At 42.4% G+C, this 17,486-nt stretch overlaps 2 protein-coding genes across 2 annotated transcripts in view; one reads left to right on the forward strand and one right to left on the reverse strand.

Annotated features, from left to right (window-relative positions):
- The window catches only part of LOC134984827 (oocyte zinc finger protein XlCOF22-like), a 34,357-nt gene extending 32,534 nt beyond the window's left edge, over positions 1–1,823 (forward strand). Inside the window, exon 4 of the mRNA XM_063950302.1 lies at positions 291–1,823. Within this exon, the coding sequence (XP_063806372.1) occupies positions 291–559 (269 nt within the window). The 3' untranslated portion in view covers positions 560–1,823. The remainder of the gene's footprint in view (positions 1–290) is intronic.
- Positions 1–17,486, reverse strand: part of LOC134984828 (zinc finger protein 585A-like) — a 187,679-nt gene that overhangs the window by 83,496 nt on the left and 86,697 nt on the right. The gene's annotated exons all lie outside the window — the stretch shown is intronic.

The raw sequence follows: 17,486 nt of genomic DNA on the forward strand, positions 1-17,486 counted from the left end.
CACCAGCCGGAGTGGTCAGGAGAGGAGAGCCGTAGCTGGAAGTGAACTTGCGCACAGCACAATGTCAGGCAGTGAGGCCGGCCGCGACACCCAGGATGTAGGCCGCACTACGCAGCTCCGCAATGCCAAGGTTTTTCTGCAGCTAGAGACAGCACAGACACCAAAAGATGCAGCACACTGGAACACCCCTGTGGAGCAATTTCCAACGAGAACGTAGTAGGGAGCAGGATATATCAGCAGGATGTTGGTCGGGAAATAAGCTCTTGATCGGCATGAGAGAAGTCACACAGGTGAGAAGCCGTATTCCTGTTCTGAGTGTGGGAAATGTTTTGCACAGAAATCACATCTTGTTACACATCAGAGAAGTTACACAGGTGAGAAGCCATTTCCCTGTTCTGAGTGTGGGAAATGTTTTGCATATAAATCACATCTTGTTACACATCAGAGGAGTCACACAGATGAGAAGCCATTTTCATGCTGTGAGAGAAATAAATCCGCTCTTGTTGAACACATTAGACATTACCCAAGTACGGAACCATTTACATCTTCTGGAGTATAATTATCACTGTCGTCCAATGTTCCTCGGGTGAATCCTATCTCCTATGCTTTATAAAATATACATGCTACCACTGGGTGATATAATCAGACGTCATGGCCTGGTCTACCACTGCTATGCAGATGACCTGCTTTTTGCTCCATGTACTGAGAACCGAATACCAATAAATGGTTGTCTAGCTGAGCGCCAGGGGTGGATGATGCCAGTTGGCTGTGACTCAGTCTTTGTGAAACATAATAGAAGCTCACCAACAAAGGACAAGACTACAGCTTTACCAACCATCTGGATTTATGCTTTGGTGTTCAGAATTGCAAAATACTGAATATGTGCTGAATCTTTGTGTTGTCCTGGTATGTGGCTGACACAGACATCAGGTATCTGCCACATACAAATCCTCATTCTTCCATCTGTGGACCATAGCCAGAATCAAGCACTTGATTCCCTCAGAAGTTCATAGACTACTGCAATGCCATCTACCTGGGTCACCCAGCAAAAGAATTACAAAGCTTGCAGCTAGTACAGAATGCAGCAGCCAGGCTGTTACCTAACCTGCCCGTTCCTGCCTCCTAACACCCATTCTCTACTCCCTTCACCGGCTGCCTGTAAGATGGAAAATCTATTTCATTATTGGCTAACTGACCTTCCCAGCCCAACATTACATGGTCCAAGGTACTAGAAGCAGCTTCTGCCTCCTTACTGCCCTGCTTGCTGGCTTCTACAGATGAAGGACTGTTACCAGCAGTACCAAGAATCTCCTGTCCTTCATTTATGGGTTGAACGTTTAGTTTTGCAGCCCTGACCATGGAACTCACTGCCTTGCACAGTCCAAGAGGCCTCCACTCTAGAGACCTTCACAAGCAGACTGATGACTGTTACTCAGCTTTTCATTAATGTACCTCTATTTACTTCCTAAATAATACATCCCAAATGCTTAGGTCTTTTTTCTGCTGTTTATTTTGTATCGTGTGCTTTGTGTAAATGTGAATGTCTAATACCAGTTTGCACAATCTGTATTGCTGCACGACAATATGGCGGCCATTGGAACGTGTTTTCACTTCTAGTTTGCCTAACTTGTTGCAGACACTCATCTTGATCAGGAGTGCTGAGTGTTTTCTGATACAAGATCCTATCCATATATACCCTGTACATTACCATGTGCATTAGAGTCACCCGGGTTCCATCTGCGGTGGTTTGTTGTATGTTACATCTATATGGTGCGGATACTCCCCTGTATGATTTCATAATAAAAGCTTTTGTTTGCATCTAATTATTACATTATAGCTTCTTTTTATTCTATTTTATATTCCCGTCTGAGTAATTACGCCATAATGTTTAATCTCGGAGTGGACCCCAGAAGATGTAAAGAAACCGTGTAAGTGTTCCATCATTCTGTTTCGTGTAAGCATACAGGTAAGTGATGGCACGGTGGTCACTGACCGTCACATTCAGGTGGTATAATGGAAGTGGGACTGTCTCGGCTTATTCTAGTCTACTGCAGAAATAAAAAACTCAGCCTTTATCCTGCTTATAAAAATGACAAAGCCCATAAATCAAGCTGGCCGGACAAGACAGAGGCCACATTAATGGTGGCACATCATATAGGCTGAGGACCCATACTTCTGGGATATATGGCATAACTCCCTCTTCACCCACAAAACCTTCCCTTCACCATTCACAATGTCCACCATTGCCCCTTCAGAAGGGACACAACTTTCCTTTGCTATTCCACCTCCTCCTCTACAGAGCCCAGGACCATCTCCATGACCATTTCATGTTTATCTGGAGGCCTGGTATCTGGGAGGTTCATGGCCTGAGATGACCACATAACCACCAGGTAGTGGACAAGAAGAATCCACAGCCTCCTGAGGAACTGGAGAGTCCAAGGATCCACCCCACATGAGGCAGGGAAGGGTCAAACACAGGGTCTGGCTCACCAATTTCCTTCCTAAAAGCTGCTCTTTACCCAGTTTGGTACCTGTGGGATCCCACTCCAATTTCCCTTGAGAGTCCTTACTAATCCCTTCTGAACCTACCAGTTCCTTCCCCTTCCAACCACTCCTCCTTTTTAAGCTTTTCACCACCTGCTGTGTGAGTACCATCCAACCACTCCTCCATTCCTTGACTCATTGGTGTAGCAACCCCCTTCTCCCCACCCCCACCACACTGCTACACTGCAGTTAAACTGTGAGACTTCCTGCTAGCAGTACTCACTACTCAGCACACACACACACATCATGATTACACCGCTGTGCCAGAGACACTGTCTCACTGACAAATAATAAATAAATAAAATAAAGGAATAAGGGACAATAAACAAATAAAAACAAATATATATAAATAAATGGATAGGATAAGGATAAATTTAGTACAAATACAGGGACTCAACAATAAAATGCAGAAATGGACAAAGGAAGACAATCAGTTATACAACACAGTGGGAAAAGCTAATAGGGAAAGTTAATACTTATCTGCTCCCTGCTCCATTGATCTGTGCACAGAAGTTGTTCTCCCCGGCTGCAGGCTCCCTTCCCCACCAGCTGCTGGCTCCCTCCGGCCACTGCTTCCTCCTGACTATTGTCTCTCCCCGGCCGCTGGCTTCCCCCTTGCTGCCGGCTTCTGGCTCCCCCGGCTCACGGCTCTAGCACCTTGTCGCTCCATCCTCGTGTGCGTCCTTGTGTGTGCGTGCCCAATGTCACTTCCGGTTCCAGTCGCTTGATGCTCAATCAGTAATAGGTTTCTCCAACATACTTGAAATGTATTTGTAGTTGACTATGTGCTCCTATTGCTGATTATATTAATGTATAACCTGTGACTGCTGCATTTACTATAATTCTGTCAGATTTTTTCTGACTATTCCGATCTTCAATGCTTGTGCAAAGCAAGGTAGGGTCGGATTTTATGTCACTTTAACAAAATTTTAAGTGATTACACTCACAAATTGTGTAGTACACTGTGCAAGTGTCTGATTATTTATCATGTCTAAGAGCGGCAAGGGTGAGGAAAATACACTCACAGCAACACCAATACTCATCATGTTTGTCAAAGCTGGGTTAACCTATCGGGATCTGGTTCAGAAACATAGTTTTAGCTTTCATCAAAGTCTTGACAAATCCAAGGAGGACACAGGTGCAAGTTGAACCCCCATGGGCTACCTTTTTATAGACAATATCCAGTGTAGCTGAGCGGATAATTCCAACTTCTGTACCAGGGTTAGGTTACACTATTAACCCTTACATGCAGCATTCCACCTGGGGTTTATCACATCCAGCAGGGGAAGCAGCAGCCTCACAACAAAAACAGGCTGAAAGGACAGTGGTAAGTAAATCACATAGACATGAAACAATATCTTTACAGTCTACACATGCTTCAGATGAGGATTCGTTGGAGAATGAAGACTCATTACACTCTGGTTCTGCATACGAAGCTGAGGCGGAAGGTCTCAGCTCAGTGGACGTATCTGAGTTAATGCGATGAAAGCCATTCTATCCTTAGAATAATCAGCAGAGCCTGTGTTAAAATCCAAGTCACCTGTGTTTAAATGTCCCAAAACAGTCAGGACTGAGTTTCCTGGGTCAGGACAGCTGAAGGAAATTTATAGAAGAGGCTTTGGTTACACCCAGTAAGAAATTTAGAATTCCAAGGAAATGGAATTCCAGTTATCCTCTTCTGGCTGAGGACTGTTTAAACAGGGAGGTGGCCCCCAAAGTAGATACGCATGTAATTCTATAAGTGGGAATATCCACATTACCTCTTCCTTCAACATCATTAAATGGTGTCATGGATAGGAGAGTTGATGGTTTTTGGTAAAAAAAAATATTTTGCCCCGTCTGGGGCAATCATAAGATCAATCAAAGCTTCAGCCTGGCTGGCAAAAGCAGTGGCTGCCTGGGCTGATGCATTGGAAATGGTTCTTTCAATTGCATATAGAGAGCAAAAATTTCATGTAGCACATATCAAACAGGTTGCAATGAATATGGGTACTATTGCCTCTCAGGCATCAGCTTCAGCAGTAGCAGCTCGCAGAGCAGTTTGGCTACGTACATGGAAAGCTGATTCAGAATCCAAAAAGGTTTTGGAGTGTTTACCTTTTACTGGAGATATTCTTTTTGGTAAAGAATTAACCAGTATCTTGGAGTCAGAAGCAGACTCCAAAAAAGTGAAGTTTCCTTCCACATACAAATTCAAGCCTAAAATTCCAGCTTTTCAGCCCTTTCCGTCTCAAGCGAAAACAAAAGGAAAAGGAGATGGAAACAGTCCCAATACAACAAGTCTGGTGTTAAAGCCGAATTATAATAATAATAGAGAGTTCTCCATTGTGATGATATTCAGCATATAGAATTTATTATCAAAGAGGGAACCGCTCCCAATATTCTGCACAGAGGAGCCTGGACCAAGACAGAATTCATCAATGAATCTGTGTCTTTAGAACACTGACTTTACATTATTTATACCATAACATTATACAATTATTCATAGCTTATATACACACAAGGCGTACATATAGATTAAATCATGGAGATACATTGGTTGATGAACAATAAGGGGAAATACCAAATATGGTCAGATTAGCTAATTAAAGAGAGTGGTTTTATCCATAAGATGGCAGACTTGTCCATGAATCTTGAATCTCCTATATATAACAATTAGATTCTCTGATAGGCTTCATTGTCATAAAGGTCATTCTTGTTCATAATAACGTGTTGTCCAAAGTGAAGGTCCATCAGATATTCCATGATATGTCCTTCTTGTTCTGCCACAAAGTCTCATACAATATCATTGAGCTCTCGTTATCTACACACAGGCCTTGCTACTAGCCACATAAACACCTAATCAAATGATGCTCAAGGGTTGTGGGAGAATATTACTCTGTGCATAGTAACTCTATACTAAAAGAGGACACTGTTTAAGGGAACATTAGAATATCAAGAATCATAGCACAATTAATGAGACAATACAGGATATTTGATATAACTTCAACATTCCACAGTTTTGTTTAATCTCTAAACAACTATCATATAATAAATCAAATATTCACCATGTGTAAATTATTTGTCTGGTGATGAGTGGAGTAGTGTGAGATGTGAGATAGAATAAGGAAAACCCGTTCTCTGGATACAATCGCTGGCACTAGTCCTCTGAGTATCGATGCAAAAAGCCTCAACCCTCCCGAAAACTTGTATAGATAAGAGAAATGGAAGAGATAGCGACAGAACATGTTGTTTCTTTACCCTGGCTATAGGTTGAGGTTCTTCTTGCTATGTGTGTGTATGAAGCAAAAGCATGTACGCACCTATTAAGTGTATATTTCTGTTAGTGTAACAGTGACGTGCGGTGGGGTGAGGCAGTGCCTCACCTTGCTAACTTTTCCGCACATCTCTGATCAAAACTCGCCAAATTTCTAGGGGTTTATACTGCTGCACCTGTGTACAATGCCCAGATGTATATACTGCTGCACCTGTGTATAATGCCCAGATGTATGTACTGCTGCACCTGTGTACAATGCCCAGATGTATGTACTGCTGCACCTGTGTATAATGCCCAGATGTATGTACTGCTGCACCTGTGTACAATGCCCAGATGTATATACTGCTGCACCTGTGTACAATGCCCAGATGTATATACTGCTGCACCTGTGTACAATGCCCAGATGTATATACTGCTGCACCTGTGTACAATGCCCAGATGTATATACTGCTGCACCTGTGTACAATGCCCAGATGTATATACTGCTGCACCTGTGTACAATGCCCAGATGTATGTACTGCTGCACCTGTGTATAATGCCCAGATGTATGTACTGCTGCACCTGTGTACAATGCCCAGATGTATGTACTGCTGCACCTGTGTACAATGCCCAGATGTATATACTGCTGCACCTGTGTACAATGCCCAGATGTATATACTGCTGCACCTGTGTACAATGCCCAGATGTATGTACTGCTGCACCTGTGTACAATGCCCAGATGTATGTACTGCTGCACCTGTGTATAATGCCCAGATGTATATACTGCTGCACCTGTGTATAATGCCCAGATGTATGTACTGCTGCACCTGTGTACAATGCCCAGATGTATGTACTGCTGCAGCTGTGTACAATGCCCAGATGTATATACTGCTGCACCTGTGTACAATGCCCAGATGTATATACTGCTGCACCTGTGTACAATGCCCAGATGTATGTACTGCTGCACCTGTGTACAATGCCCAGATGTATGTACTGCTGCACCTGTGTACAATGCCCAGATGTATGTACTGCTGCACCTGTGTACAATGCCCAGATGTATGTACTGCTGCACCTGTGTATAATGCCCAGATGTACGTTTTGGCTCATATATTGCATGTAAATCTAGCTCTGGTACTAGCCAGTGCCTCCTGAGCTATATAGCTCACCGCACATCCCTGTAGTGTGATCATGTGTGGGCTACCGCAGCGTAGGTAACCAGAGTCATCACCATAAGATTAGTTTTTGGCTTTCTCTGGGGTGTTAGTATTTTGCCACACTGATGACCAAGGGCCGGCAGACATTTGATGCTTACATAGATTATGAGATTTATAAGAATTATCTTCATGACATAATGTAACACTTGATATAGCCACTTAGAAATACTAGCTCCCATCCATCCAAAAAGATCCCAATCAGCCGATTGGTTCATGTGTTCCTGTAAATCTTGTAGTTATACCCCTTTTACACTCGCAGAAAAATCCCGGGATATTGCACGTGGACGCGCATCATCCCGGGATTCTTCTCAGTGTAAATGGGTACAGGGACAATTTCCCGGGACGAGCATCCCGGGATTTCATCCCAGGTCAAAAGCAGGGTTGAACCCGGGACCGTCCCGGGAAGCTAAGTAGTGTGAAAGGGCCCGTCCCGGGATTCACTACCCGGGACTGTTAAAAGGCCTCCGATTGGAGCTTTCATGGGCTCAGAAAAGATGATGTCATCTTTCAGAGCCCTGGGGAGCGTCCTTGATGCGTGTGAGGAAGGCAGCATGGCGACCTGGACAGACCAGGAGGTGAGAGAGTTGCTGAGCATTAGGGGAGAGGAGGAAATTATGAGGCAGATCACAGGCACAGTCAAAGATGCAGTCATTTATAAAAACATCTCCAAGATGCTGCAAGCCAGGGGAATCATCCACACACAGCAGCAAGTGCTAAACAAAATGAAAACTCTTAAAAAGCAGTTCCTTAAGGTGCATGACAACAACAGGAAAAAGAGCGGTGTTGGCCGTATCGACTGGCAGTACTATGACATCTGCGCCAATATCTTTGGAAACACAGCTATATGCAGTCTAGTGAGTCTGTCTTCCAGTTCACAGTACACTGCTACAGAAGGCACTCCAGAAGATACACAGACAAGCAGTGACGTCTGTCCATCATCACCGTTGTTAATTGACGACACACCTGAGGACAGCGACACATCCTCCCAGCCGTCCATAAACACATCTAGAAACGACGACAGCATAACTGCAACCATTGAAGACGTCGTGGATGCTCAGACCAGTGACAGTGGGACTGTACAAAGTGTAGTATGAGTGGCCAGTGTGGCTGCAGTGTGGCGAGCCCAAATGAGCCCCTTGCAGGATCACTGCGCTCAGCACGCTGCTGGCACGGTGGCACACTTTGCATTTTCTGCCCCCACGCAGGGGGGATTTGCATTTTTATAAATAGTTCAATGTTGCAGAGTAGCTAGTGTGTAGGTGGATTAATGCCACAAACACGTTTGCTAACGCTGCTATTTTTATATACGCTCATTTTGTATTTCTTCTCTTCACAGTTTACACCGTACCGCCTAGAAGGAAGAAATTGAACAGAGCGGAGCAAGTGGCTAAAGCCATGTCAAATGTCCTTGTCGACCAACTCCGAGAGATGGACGCTACAATGTCCGCACAGGAGGATGCTAGGCTCGACAGGTTTCTAGAGGCAGAACGCCAAATGCATGATGCATTCCTTTCCCAAGTCATGACAATGCAGGAATGCATGAATAGAGAGCAGTATGACCGCCACAGGGAATTGCACCAAATGAACATGGCGTTCTATGAGCGTATGACCAATACCTCAAGAGCACCAATCCAACACCACAACTCACAATACCCCCCTGAGCAGGGTTTTTCATCATTTAATCCTGGTCCATACTATGCCCCAAATACTGCACCATCTAGTGCGCAAAGCCCAGAGTTTACTGTGTTGCGCAATTTGCCGTGAAACACAGTGAATTTCTTTTTTGTGTTGTTATCTGTTGTTAAATAACCACAGTGTGGTCATTGTTTATGCACAACTGTTTGTGCCTTTTTTCATTTTTTTTTCTATGTTCTGTTTTGTATAGTGTCTACATTAAAGCACTTTTTATTTATTTTTTACACAGTAATAATATACTGCAGGGACACTGTGGTTTATGGTGTTGTATCTACAAACCTACCAGTGTTTTTTTTTTTTTTATGCCAATCAAAACTTGTTTGCAAATCTATGCATAACATTCCCATTTGTGCGTAACAGTAGACCATGTTTACAGTGTTTTCTACGTTGTTTCTGCATATCTACAAAGTTTGTGGCAATGTGGTTTTTTGGGAAAAACATAAATATTGAAACCAAAGATCAAAGGTGGAATACAAAATAAAAAAAATTAATTCACCAAGCATGTTGTGCTGATTCTTAAACACTATTGTACCAGTGCTGCAAGGTTGGACGTAATAGTGTGGCGTATTTGTTCTGCAGCGGAGTTTGAGGCAGTCCCAAACAAAGCACCTTCCACATGTGGGTTCATTACCTCAGGGTCCAGCATAGTCCACTCAGGAAGGAATACCTCATTTTTCAGTTCACAGATGTTGTGCAGTATACAGCACGCAGCTACTACATTAGGCATATTCTTTAGGTCCACATCATTGCGCTTCATCAAACAACGCCATCTTCCTTTTAACCTGCCAAAGGCGTTCTCAACCACCATCCTTGCTGAACTCAGGGTGTGAGTATAGGTTTGTTGCTCTGGGGTTAACTGGACCTGTTGGGTGTAGCCTTTCATAATCCCGGGGCGTAAAGGGTATGCAGCATCCCCGATGATGTGGACAGGGATCTCCACCCCATTCACAATCTTTGCACACTCTTTGGGGTACAGCCAGCCCTCCCTGCTTCTCCTCTACGATGTTGTACAGGTCAGAATTGGCAAGAACTAGGGAGTCATGAGATCGGCCTGGCCAGCCAATAAACACATCTAGGAAACTAAAGAACAGTAAAATTGAAAAAAATTAGAATGTAAACCTCACACATGCAACTCATCCCACCACCCCAAAAATAAACACTTACCAATATTTGTGGTCCACAACAGCCTGTAATATGATGGAGTGCCAGCCCTTCCTATTAAAATAGTCAGCATGGTTGTCACGTGGGGCAATAATGGGGATGTGTGTCCCATCAATCGCTCCTCCACACTGCGGATAGCCTCGCTTCACAAATCCAATGATGGTATCCTGTAAGCGCTGTCCTTGTGGTAGAGATATGAAGCGCTTGTATAAGGTAGATACAATTGCTTTAGTCACCTGGTGGACCATGACACAGCAGGTGGAGATTGCAACACCGAACAAGCATGAGACTGAGCGGTACTCTCCTGGGGTAGCATACCACCACAATGCAATAGCTAATCTCCTGCGTGCCTCGATGGGTCTCCTAAGCCTGGTGGTCTGCATGTCAAGTGCTGGGGTAAGTAATTCCAGGATGTAGTTAAAGGTTGCACGAGACACACGGAAGTTAGCCATCCACTCCTCATCCTGGTAAGCTTCCACGGTCCTCATAAAGGCTTCTTCGTGACGGCGATCTCTGGACCAAAATGAGCGGTTAGGGCCCATACTCACGCTCAGTATGGCACTCATCCTGGATGATATGAGGGCTCTCCTCCTGCGCAAATATTGGCGGCGACTAGCAGCCCTATCCAGCATAAATTGCGCCCTCCTCCTCATAAAATATATGTGCAGTATACTGCACAGTGTGACAAGCTGCATCATGCTGTCAGTAGCTGTATGAAACATCTGCAAAGCAGAAAGAATCATGAGCTCAGGCATACACACTGGTACTCCGTCGGCCATGACTGCAGAAATGGTGTGAGCAGGCACCACCCCTCCCTTTGTTGACTAGTGTGACCTCATCAATGTGAGCCAGAAAAGGCCATTTCTAATGACATACATGTGCATTTGCAGGGATATCCCGGGATCAGTGTAAATGGGGCTGTCCCGAGTCGATCCCAGGTCTTAGTGCAGTGTGAAAGGGGTCAGTCCCGGGAAGGCATCCAAGGACGCATCCCGGGAAGCATCCCGGGAGTGCGAGTGTAAAAGGGGTATAATTTAACCTTCTGTTCAATGGGATTGTAATTATCTGAGATATTAAAACACATTCCTTTAAATTGTTCCCATCCACTACCTTCTCTGAGCAGTAACTAATGGATGGCTACTTGATTGTGAATCATACCTTCTCTAATGTCTCTCAGTTCTTCATTAATGAGTCCTATAGAGGTGCTTGTAGCCTTTATATTTTTTAGCTAGTCCATAAAAGTAAAACTTCCTAGGTCTATCACAAGTCTATATAGCAAGCCAAAAAGCATATCAATAAGGGAATTTTTTATAGTAAATTAATTGTAAATCATAGTATTTTAGCTCTATAACCACGAGATATAAATAGATACTTTTGGTAAGCGTGTCTCAATTGATAAGTGATATATTTCTTCTTCTGCTCAAGTACATATTCATCAGTATCTTATCAAAACATTATTTTGTACATATTCCTAGTGTCATTATATCTTCATATGCCATGGTCAGTGTGGGGAACATACTATATGTTTATGTTATTTTCCTTAAGCCATTATGGCTCATGGTGTAGGGAAAGGTAAGAAAGAGAAGATTGTCTCTTTGTTGGTGCACTAAGAGAGAGAAAATTATTAATTTGTATTAAATATAACTTTTAATGTTAATCATCCCCAATCGTAGTATATCAACACTCTCAGGTAATAGCACCTATACAATTCTAGGTCCAACACATTACTGTGGGATAGATCACAATATTGAGCAAGTTATTCGGATCCCATAATATGTCCTAAATCCCTTACAGTATGTCTGTAATCATTGTTATATAACCTCTAGTCGTATTAATGTACTGTAAGTCCAAACCCCTTGAGTAATGATCCCACAATCCCACACTTACTATATGAATTGACACAAGTAGTACCACCTATACAGTTCTATGTTCAATAGAATATTATGGGATGTGTCACAATATTACATTTACTGATCTATCTCTTCCCTTAGAATTGGATTATAATATATCATTAGTCCCTTGTGGTACACCTGTGGTCATTTTTTTATTTATACCAAGGGGTGACCGTCACATTCATGTATGGTGTTTTACAGTATTGAGTGATTAATCCAGCCAAGGAGTTATCTATAGTCTCCTAATATTGGGGTATATTACCATTTCTCATTATGGGGTTCTCAACCTAATTGGTTGTCTGAACTGTTTAAATAAACAGCTCATATGTCATTCTTAACATATCATTTCATTTGTGGATGACTCAAATCGTGAGATAGTTTAAACATAAATGAAGTAGTAGAAGCACGTATCATGTAAAAGCCTGTTATTGAAAGGTGGATTGAAAAGAACCTCACTGTAGCAGATTTATTTATACATTGTTTCTTATCCAATTGCTACATACTCTGACATTGATTGTAGCTGATACGGCTTAAATCCTTCCCTTCACAGAGGGAGAGCAGGCTGCGGTGTAACACATTTGTTACAGTGTTGCTATGCAGTTCTCCTGCTGGCAGTACTGTAATGATGGGGTATCTGTAATTGCGGTCGAATTGCCGCAAATGTCGAAAAATGGGGCATTTTAAATTCGACATAGCAATACAGTACTTTTCGACAAAAAAACAGACGTTTCAGATTCGACTTTTTGAAATTCGACAGTTGTTAAATTCGACATGTCTGCAGTGGTAAAAATGCGGCTTTTCGACAAAAGTATATTAAATTGAAGAATGTCGATTTGACAACAGTCCTTTTCGACAGTCATTTCGTCAATTTCATTCCGCCTCACTTTGCTGGCGGAATCTAATAAAAAATTTAAAAACATGTATTTTTTTTGTTTTTTTTATTGCTAATAGCATATCTATTTATATTAGAAGGGATTATGTACCTGGTTTGTCTATTAGGAGCCACAAGTATTATTTATATATTTTTTAAAAGAATATATATTTTTTAACTGACTAAAATAGAGAGAGCATGGTTTTCAGTGGGAAGGGGTGGGAATGGGTTAAAATCAAGAAAAAATGTGTGGGGTCCCCCCTCCTAAGCATAACCAGCCCCCCATCCGCAGCCCATGGATGGGGGGGATAGCCTCGGGCTTCACCCCTGGCCCTTGAGTAGCTGGAGGGGGGACCCTTTGATTTAAGGGATCCCCACTCCTCCAGGGTACCCCGGCCAGTGGTGGTGACTAGTTGGGGATTTAATGCCACGGCCGCAGGGACCGATATAAAAGTGTCCCCCGGCTGCGGCATTATCTCTCCAGCTAGTGGAGCCCGGTGCTGGCGTTAAAAAATACGGGGGACCCCTACATCTTTTGTCCCCCATATTTTTTGCACCAGGACCAGACGCAGAGCCCGGTGCTGGTTCTAAAAATATGGGGGCTCCCCTGTCAATGTTTGCCCAGTATTTTTACAATCAGGACCGGCTCAAAGAGCCCGAGGCTGGTTATGCTTAGGAGGGGGGACCCCACGCAATTTTTTTCTGGGTTTTTTAAACATTTTTGTGCCATCCAAAAAGTTGAATCCATGACGTACAGCGGGACTGTTGAATCCATTTTTTATTGAATATGTTGAATTCGGGTCCCGATGGGAGGGTATGTGACTGTCGAATTGTGTTGAATTTAAAAACAGTCGAATTCCAGCCAGAATTCGACCGCAATGGCATATACCCCATAGTGTGAACACAGTAGCAGGTATGTATAACATATAAAGCCTGTAGCTAAAGGCTAATTGAGGGAAGCCGTGCTGTCATTTATTGCATCATACAATGTTACTGTGCTGTTATCAGATGCTGCCACACTATTATAGTTTTATGTGGCTTGGGCTTTTCCCTTTCTAAAGGAGCTTGTAATAGAGTAGAATTAATTTAATCGTCCCTTAAGGTATTGTAGATATGATATATTTTGTGCTGGTGTTACTTGACAGAGAAATTATGTCCCGTTCTGTACCCTATAATTACATCTATTCCTGCTGTAGATGTTGTTAATATGCTCAAATAATCAGCAGCGTACACTTGTAAAATCCTGTTATGAGGAATACGTGCATAAAGTTGATAATGTGCACATACGTGGTTACACATACACTATTACATAAGCCGCTGAGATACGTGATTAGGTGCTGCTGCAGGAATGTTTGTACAGGGTAATTAATTTAAGTAAATGCAATTACATCCCCATGTGATATGTGTCCTTATGGCATGCTATATCGCATGTGATCTTACTTATATTTCTGACACTATATAGTCATTAAATTCCGTGATATGGAATATTAATGAAGGAGGCACTAATACATATATTGGTTAGGTCTCATGCCAATTAATATGCATATAGAGCAGCTAACACAGGTATATCACCAGGGCCGGCTCAAGGGTTTTGTGCGCCCCGGGCAGGCGATGGGGGCGTGGCTTCATACAGGGGGCGTTGTCACTTATGCCCCCTGTACAGTAGTAGCACCGATGAAATTATGTGCGGTGCGCGATGACGTCATCGCGCACCACACAGCAAAGGTTCTCTCCATGAAGGGAAACTAGAAGCTTCATGTCTAGTTCCCTTCATGGAGAGGACCTTTGCTGTGCGGTACGCGATGACGTCATCGCGCACCGCACAGTAAACGTCCTCTCCACGAAGGGAAACTAGACGCTACGTGTCTAGTTTCCTTCACGGTGGGGGGCGGACGGCACATCAGCAGCGGATCTTGCCATGGTGCGGCGCCCTCCGGACGGCGACGGTGCCCTCCAGAAGGCGGCGCCCCGGGCAAAAGTCCTGCTTGCCCATGGCAAGATCCGCTACTGTATATCACGCAGAGCTGTAACTAGACTTTTTGGTGCTCTGTGCCAGAGAGAGAATTGGTGCCCCCCCCCCCCCCCTTACATTTTTCCAATTGGGACATAAGGCGCATGACTCGTTGGAAAGGGGCATGACAATGCTATGACATCCTTTCCACATTATATATATAATAGACAGAGAAAGCTTGTTGTTATTTAGTTACAATACCCTTTATTAATTAACACATTTCAATATACTGCCATACCCAGGATTCAAACCTATAACCCGTTGAATTCGAATCAAACACCCTACTCATTGAGCTTTTTGATCCTGCATAAAAACTATGTACACTATACGAAGCTACTGTAAGATTATAAAAACATAATCAGCATTGCAATTGAGCAGATCTATGTAGTGTGCAGTCACACATGCAATCTCTTGCGGCCACACACTGCATAGATCTGCTCAGCCGCAATGCTGATCATTCTTTCACAAAGTACAAGGTAAGCTTCAAATAGAATTCTCTAGCTTAGAATGATCTACCTTTCTATGCAAGGGCAGATAGCTCAATGAATAAACTGTCTGACTGCAGTGCCACAGGCAGTGGGTTTGAATTCCGGGTATGTCAGAATTTTTAAATGTAATAAAGGATAGTGTGACTGAATAACAAAGAAATCTGAAGTTGAGTTTATGAATGTTGTTTAGGTGTTAGCGACAGAAGGCGACAAGGTAGGAGACAGGTGCAGTCAGGAGATGCTGGGCTTCAAAAAGAGGGGAAGCTGCAAGTGAAAGTAATTAAAGCAGATAATTGACAAGTGCCACCAACAGCGCCCCCTAGCCTGCAGCGCTATGTGTGGTGCCCCCTCCGCACACACCTAGTTATGGCCCTGATATCACGTATTACATTGATTCAATTACACTCATATGTGAGACTCCGTATTTCTAAGAAAGCCTATCATAGGAAATGTTCTCAAGGAGCCATTAGACAGATACGCTGTGCTGTGCTAGTTTCACCACATGAAGTTTACTATATATCGCGGATAACCTGAGGTGTGTATGTGCTAACCTATCTTCAAGTATTGTCTCACTTTACATCTCATAGATAAACTAGATTGGTTGTCATTCATTTGGATATTTCTGGTCGTATTGTTACACAATTCTTTACATCATTAGATTAAATTTAAACATTTTTCACAGTGAATTAAGCAGGCATATCAATGCCGCTTTGAAAACGCCAACCGACGTGCACGTTTCACACCAGCTTCTTCAGGACAAACCCGATTGCCCTACCTAGAATGACTATAAAGGAAAGGGGAGCCAATCACGGACGGGTGTGTGAGCATGTGATCGCGCATCACATCGTCCTCTCCAAGGCTCCTATTTACTTCTGCAGCGCTGATTGTCTCACACATGTCATGTGTCTAAAACGTCCAATCCTGGTAGATGATTCTCAGATCATAATAGATCCCGGGGATCAACATGAGTTAAATAAAAGGAGAAATTAAATAACACATTCAGCAGATGAGAATCTATACGTAATCGAATCTTAGAGAATTTGTACTACATAAACTGGATTTTTGGGGGTATAATTACATATATTATTAAACGTTTAATTGCATATTATGATCTCTAGGATAATATCTCTCCATCATAAGATAAGTTTAGATGGAAGGGGGATCATACATTTATAGAAATCCTAGACTGGTAATTCTGGTGTTGGGATTTATTAGCTAATGCTGAGCATGAATATATTAATGGTCCTGCGGTTTAATGCTTATATTATATGTGTATGAGTGATGGTGATTTAAGAATTATGACCGTGATAGGTGCAAAACAAAATATTGGTCAATGACCTTAGAGTGTATACATTTTTACTTGTTAATTAAATTAATTATCAAAATTGAGTGGTGAGAAATATTATATAAATTAATGTGAATGTGCAGAATAAACAAAGCATGTGAAATGAATGAAGTAAAAGCTATATAAAATAAACGTGCAGAAAAGTGAAGGTGAAAATAATAATATATATATATATATATACATACAGCGGGTTTGGTGCGGTACTCCTAGCGGCTGTCACAAATAGGCAAAAGGGTACTCGGTGTGGACAACGTTTCAAAGCAGTTTAATATAGCTTTTTCGTCAGGTCATATGACCTGACGAAAAAGCTATATTAAACTGCTTTGAAACGTTGTCCACACCGAGGACCCTTTTGCCTATTTGTGACAGCCGCTAGGAGTGCCGCACCAAACCCGCTGTATGTATTCATTCCATGTGAGGGCACCCAGTGCTTCTGTAATTCTAATGGGAGAGCCGGACCTACCTGCTTTTTATATATATATATATATATATATATATACATTTATATTAGAGTATTTAAACCGATTGTGAGGACTCAATATGATTTTCCTATAAATTCCCTACACATATGGATGAATTTATGATAAGGTATATGCAAAAATCTTCCCTAAATTACCACATCTGGTGAATTGTATATTGCTGTATGCTCTTTCTATATAGATCTAATCTAAAGCTTTGAGTCCTTCTTTATCAATATGGTTATTAATAGTATTTGTAACATATAAGACATATAAGTAAGATTTTGACCTCTGCAAGAAAAAAATCTAATGAACGTGTCATCTACTAGAAATGTATAGAATTAGACAGATATCTGCCGACATATAGTAAATTTGGTCCCACAGTACCCGCAATTGAATCCATAAATGTGTGGGCACATCGGGTAAGTGATCAATTTCTCAAATGAAGGAATCCCATGAGAGCTATCGATTAATAAAACGTATCATGGTGTGCGTCGAGATCTTAATTACCCCATCATTGAAAGGTAAGTGGCTATTGTTATATTTTATCTCTTAAATCTCAGGGTATCATC

Source organism: Pseudophryne corroboree (assembly GCF_028390025.1).
Source record: "Pseudophryne corroboree isolate aPseCor3 chromosome 3 unlocalized genomic scaffold, aPseCor3.hap2 SUPER_3_unloc_84, whole genome shotgun sequence".
NCBI lineage: Eukaryota > Metazoa > Chordata > Amphibia > Anura > Myobatrachidae > Pseudophryne > Pseudophryne corroboree.